This window comes from Equus przewalskii, chromosome 21, assembly GCF_037783145.1.
Source record: "Equus przewalskii isolate Varuska chromosome 21, EquPr2, whole genome shotgun sequence".
Classification (NCBI taxonomy): Eukaryota; Metazoa; Chordata; class Mammalia; order Perissodactyla; family Equidae; genus Equus; species Equus przewalskii.
In genome coordinates this window covers 26,708,327-26,714,381 of record NC_091851.1, presented here as the reverse complement: position 1 = coordinate 26,714,381, position 6,055 = coordinate 26,708,327, and the positions used below count along the sequence as shown (strand labels likewise).

Below are 6,055 nucleotides of genomic sequence, written 5' to 3'. Positions count from 1 at the left end.
ACTGGTATATGATTTCTAATCCTTACACTAACCCTCATAAGTAGGCAGTAGTATTCCGAACATACAGAAGAGAAAACTGACGCTCAGCGAGGTTACACAGGCAAAGAGTGGTGGAGTTAGAATCCAAACCAAGGCCTGACTGGCTGTTTTTCTCCCTGTGCTGCTGCTCCTTAGCTTGTCTGTCACACTTCCTCAGGGACAGCTGGACATGCCAATCTGTCTCAGTCAAAATTCATCTGTTAGTGGGTTACAGACTAGACCAGGCCCTGCAGTCATGGTTAATCACAATGAGCTGCTGCAGGATTAACCAGAGACGGCTTCCATCAGTCACAGTCATGCGTGTCAATCTCAGCCTCTTGTGTCAGTTCCATTTCCTGCATGAAGCTCAGCTCCCTCTCCACCCCTCCCCATCGTGCCCTCAGCTCTGTGGTCAGGTTTCAGAGCTCTCTGTTCCAGCTGGGCTCACCATCTTCTCAGAGACTCCAGGGGACTGAACTATGGACTACAGCACAGAAGCTGTAGATGGTGGCCCAGGAACTGCACCTGGTGGGCTGAATGTCCATCCAGATTCGGTTTCTCAACCTTGGTACTATTGACGCTTGAGGCCAGGTAATTCATTGTTGTAGAGGGCTGCCCCATGCATTGTAGGATGTTTAGCAGCATCCCTGGCCTCTACCTGCTAAATGCCAGCAGCACCTCTCAGTTGAGACAACCAAAAACACTTCTAGACATTGCTAAGTGTTCCCTGGGGGACAAAATCCTCCAGTTGAGAACCACTGATCTAGATGAACCAGCCTTAGGTTACTCCCAAACATCTCAGCTCTGTATTTATGGGAGACATAGATGCAGATCCAATGTTTGCAAACCAAGTCCTATTCCAGAACCCCAGGCATGAGCTAGCTAAAGGAAACCTACAGGGAAAATTCAGGGAAGGATCACAAAGCTTCCGGAAGCAATTGCCTCTGACAGTGGACAGGAGTCTGGAGAGGGTTGAGGAATGGCTTTCACTGCACAGCATTTTGTATCATGTAATAAATTACCTTTAAAAAGAAAATATTGAATTTCTATATGAATTTCTAATATGAAATTACAGGGAAATGCTCAGGATTTGTTTTAAAAAGCACTTAGAATGGTATGTACAACAACCTCTGAAAAGATACATATATGTAGAAAAAGACTGGAAGAAAATGCACATTATTAGCAGTGATTCTCACGTGTAAGATTTTGGGCAATAAAGAAAGGTGGTCTAAGGCGAGTTGCTTAGTAGAATAAAAAGGAAAGTGTGGTACATGCACCTCAGGTAGTCCAAGGGATGAGCTTAAGTTTTACATAGATTATAGGTTTTTAATTTTAATGTTTGCATTTATTTTTATGAAGACCCCTTTTCTTTGGCAAGTGACACTAGTTTTCCATTTCCTTTTTAAATAAACTTGTGTTTGTTTTACAGAGTCAATTTAAAGAAAAATGATGTCAATAATGGGATAGGTGGCATGCGCGGGGATACGGCAACATATGTGGAGGTACTTGGCAAAGGCTGAAGTTGAGGATTACCCACCAGGCTGCCGTGGAGGGGGCTGTAGGCAGAGACCCAATGTAGGTGCTCTTCTTTCCGGAAGGGGAAGACAGATCACATTGTTCCTCCTTCCTTCATGTTGTTCCTCTACACACCAAGCTCCTCTGTGTCCTGGAGCTCGCATGCTTACCGTTCCTTCTGCCTAGAATGCTCTTGCCCAAGTTCTTCACCTTACTGGATCTTTCTCTTCATCAGCTCAAAAATCACCTCCTCAGGGAGGCCATAAACCGCCACCTGATTTACAGTGGTCTCCTTCAGGGACCATCCCCTCCCCTTGTGCATTTCCTTTCTGGTGCTCATCACTCTGGAATTCTCTTGACTGCTTGCCTCTTTTGTCATCTGTTTCCTCCACTGGTCTGTGAGTTTCTGGAGGGCAGGGACTTTGTCTTATTTGCTGTTGTACCTGCAAAGCCTTAATGCAAGACTTGGACCACATTGGGAGCTGCAAATCTTTGGTGAATAAAAGTGTTCTAGGTTGGGATCTCTTTACCTCAGTTTTAGCCCCTCTTGTAATTCCAAGTTGTACCAGTAGCCAAGGTCAGAGAGAGACACCAAGGCAGTTTGTGGTTCAGCATCAAACACATTTATTTCACTTTTATTGAGTATACAAGAACAGAGAGCACACGCATACAGCACAGAGCACTGAGGTGGGGGAGCGTAGGGACCAGAGAGGAGAGAGGGGTGTGAGTAAAAAGGAACAGGACAGCATTGCAGTTGGTTGGTAAGGTGCTTTTGAAAAAAAAATTATTTAGAGTGATGTTGCTCATGCAATTTCAGGCCAGTCTTGGAATGTGCTTGCAAGATTCAAAAACTGAAACAGGTCCTGGCACTTCCTATACCCTCAGATGGAAAAGATCCCAAGAAAGCAAAATAAGAGAAAACGAAGATCTGTAGGATGGCAGAGTGGAAAAAGACCCTGGAGAGCATCTGCTTTATCCTGTTCATTTTGCAAGTGGGGAAACTGAGGCCCAAAAGGGGGGATGAGACTAGCCCAATGTCACATGGTATGTTAGGGGCTGAGCCAGGATGGCCACCCAGAATTCCTGACTGCCCTCCAGGAATTTTTCCACTATGCTACATGGTCTCCTGGGTGGAGAGGTGGCACAGAAAGGACGAGAAATGTAAAAAAGGAAAAGTAGGTTGAAGACAGAGAAGACAAACTTCTATATTCTCTATGAAGAGGAGGATGGGGAGGAAACAGTGCCCTAGATTTCAGTTGCAGCTCCCCTCCTCCCTGGTGGCACTGCCTGCCTCTCTATGGAAGGAAGGTCAGAGCACCCGTGGGATGGAGAGCTGCACAAACCCTGCCCCACAAGCTAAGCCTGGTCGCTTCATCCCTGCCCTGGAGCCACACACCCAGGGTCTGTAGGCAGGTGCAGAACCCAGAACAAATATTCTCCCTCTGAGGTGCATCCAGTGTGCTCAGGACACCTGGTTCCTGCAAGGACAGGGGTGCCTGAGACAAATTTCTGGGGGCCAGAGCGGGTGGATCCACTTCAGCTCTTGGCCCAGAAAGAATGGGGCTCTCAAGTTGAGAAGGGCAGGAAAGAGGTTTTGTGGCTTCTCTACCAGGGTTGTAAAAGAAACCTGGTGCGTGGAAAGCGTGCTGTCACACTCAGGGGAAGTTGGAGTGGGCCAGCAGCCTGCTCCAGGGGGTGTGGCTGACTGTGCCAGCTGAGCCCCAGGTGCAGGGCTGTTTCTGCCCGCTCTCCATTCCATTTTTGCCCACAGAGGCAAACACTTTTCTGGTTTCTTGTCCTGCCTCAGGTCAGCCAGCTAAGCATATACATCCCTAGGGTAACTGATATGCAAGCTGGGGCCGTCTGGGAGGCATCCCTGGGCAACGTCCAATACATTGGAGAGAATATGGAAATGCTCTCAGAGGGGCCAGCCGTGATTGGAGATGTAAGGCTGGCTCAGGGGACTTCCCAGGTCCCTCCCCACCCCTCACACTCTCTCTTCAGCCCAAGAATAGTGACTGCTACAAGTAGGTACTCAATAAACATTTGTTGAATGAATTTGTTGACTGCTTTAGAAGCAGGCCTAGGGAGGTGAGACGGAACTGAGAAATTAAAGTGCAGTGGGGCCAAACTCCCTCAGAAAGGGACTCATTGAGCTCAGGGAAGTGGCTTGTGGCAGGGAAGCCCATGTGTGCCAGAGGTCAATGCCAAGCTTTTGTTGGGGTCTTCTCCAAGGGCTTCTGTGGTCTTGAGGCAATTTCTGGGACTCTGAGGGCACAGGCTTGGATGCTGACTGAAGGGGAGGTCTCCAAAGCGAGGGTCTTATACATAGATGGAGACTGAGCAACACTACCTTACACCCTTAGCTTGTTCTGGGAAAGGCAAAGCCTTTGGGAATACAGTTCTGACCTATCAGGGCCTGCCCTGTGTTCACCGTCTCTACCATGGCTGCTTTGGCCCAGGAAGAAGAGAATGATTCAGACAGAATACGGGAAGTAAAGGAAAAGACAGCTAGGAATTTTCGGACAGCCAGGTTAAATCCACCATCCTCTACGGCAGCCAGGGGTGTCAGCTCCCTTCGGATTGGAAGTTAGTTGTCACAATGCAGTCAGGGAAAGGCAAGACGTGGCAAAAAAAGAGAATGAGGCGAGTCCCCTAGGGAGGAAGGGGGACTGAGTCAGGGGATTTCTGCAGCAGAATCCTACTCTGGACCCCATGTCTGAGCACAGACCAGGCCCTGGTTGCTACTGCCCAGGGGGAGAAGGCATCTCAGACTACATCTGTGTTGCTTCCTTCTTGCCAAACCCCTGCCTCTGCATGGGGGGTCCCCGCCCCTCCCCACCAATCAACCAATTACAAACACCACACACTGTATTACTACACTGAACTGTCAGCTCCTACTGTGAGCCACCCACAGCCAGAGTCCTGGTCTCCTTGGCTGGGTCGGTTCAGTGAGATCTAGAAACCTTGGGATACATCAATCACAGTCAGATAGCTATAATTTTAAAATGTCAGCTTCATACTTACCAGCACTGTTTATTTCAATATTTGTTTCCTGTTATATGTAATATACATAACTTAAAAGCACATCCATACAAATCTCCTACAAGCTGCACCTTCATAATGAGAACCCATAAACATACAATGTCTACTTCCCTTCCTGTGGCTTGCTTTTCTGTTCTCGTTTTCTTTTCTCTTTCTCGTTTCAAATGACAGTCATCTGCAGTGGCCCTCAGCAGGGCCAGGATACAGAGGGTAAGGGGTGTGGGGTGCAGGAGAGGGAAGAGGGAACCGAGACAGAAAATGACGACAAGACGTGTGAGAGTCAAGGGGGAGGGGAGGCGGAAGGAAGGAAGGTGGATTTTGCAGCCCAGTGTCAAGACCCAAAAAATAATAATCCAGTGTTCCTCCTCCTCCTTTCCAAGTGGGGAATTTTCTTTCTTTCTCGGAAAACGGTTGACGGTGTGTGTTTTACTGCTGCGACTTCTCTTGCTTTGCTGCAAAAGTGTTTTCCTTTGCATTCGAGTGGGCAACAGATGCTGGAGAAGAACAAATGGAATGCTCATCCAACTAAATGTAACGTGCAGAACCAAGGTCTCATGGTACTTCTACAATCATCGCGGTCTGGCTTGTTCTCGTTGTTCTGCAGGGCTTCAAAGGGGGGAGCAAAGGATTATTGTCGTTATACTTTTTTTTTCCTGAAAAATCCCACCAATTCTTCAATTTGTCTGCAAAGGAAATGTAGGTGTTCAGATGTTGGTTGTTGCTGTCAGCCGAATGCTCGGCCAGCCCCAGCAGCAGTGCAAGGACGCGGTGTTTCCTGTATATATATCTATATCTATATATATCTATATATATATATGCTTTTCCTTTCCCAGTCTCTCATCAGTGACAGTATGTCGCAGCTGGGACGTCGGTGTTGAGTCGGAGAATTCAGAATGAAGGCCCCTTCTTAACGGTTCTCTGGCTTGGGTTGGACCAGAAATGCCAGCATCTCTTCACAGAGGTCAGGATTCCTGAAGCCAGAGGTGTAGGGGGAAGGGGACACAAAGGAAGGAGGGGGACAAGAAAAGTTAGTCACTTTTTGTCACTCATCTTTAAATACCTGCAGGAAGTTGTTTTAGATACCTTTACTGTGTGCGCTTTATTAGGGCTCAGGAAGACAGAGTGATTTGTCCAAGGCCACACAGCTTGTACGCGGCAGCTAAGAACTGAACCCACGGCTCTCTGACTCCAAAGCCTAGGTACACTTGCGTGTTTCTTTCCAGGGAGGCGGTATCTTTTACTTTGGCCTGAAAATTTGTCCAAGTTTCCTTTTAACACTGAGAATCTAAGATCACACTCCTTTCAGTTTTTCTTCCTACCTTCTCTCAGTTCTAAGAAATGTTTAGTTGTGATGGCAGATGTTCTTTTTCCGTTGTTTTTCCTTCTGATCTTCATGAGCCTGCTGTTTCCCAGGGATTAACCCCTAGAGAGCAGCGTTTAGATAAAGGAACCAGAGCCTGGATTCCCACTCTGGCTT

The 6,055-nt window shown here is 47.6% G+C and overlaps 1 protein-coding gene across 50 annotated transcripts in view; it reads right to left on the bottom strand.

The window, feature by feature from the left end:
- Nucleotides 1-2,133: 2,133 nt before the first annotated feature.
- EPB41L1 (erythrocyte membrane protein band 4.1 like 1) overlaps nucleotides 2,134-6,055 on the bottom strand; it is a 118,242-nt gene continuing 114,320 nt past the window's right edge. For all 50 annotated transcript variants that reach the window (XM_008536302.2, XM_070588240.1, XM_070588261.1 and 47 more), the window contains one exon: nucleotides 2,134-5,549. In XM_008536302.2, coding sequence (XP_008534524.1) covers nucleotides 5,541-5,549 — 9 coding nt within the window. In that variant the 3' untranslated portion in view covers nucleotides 2,134-5,540. The remainder of the gene's footprint in view (nucleotides 5,550-6,055) is intronic.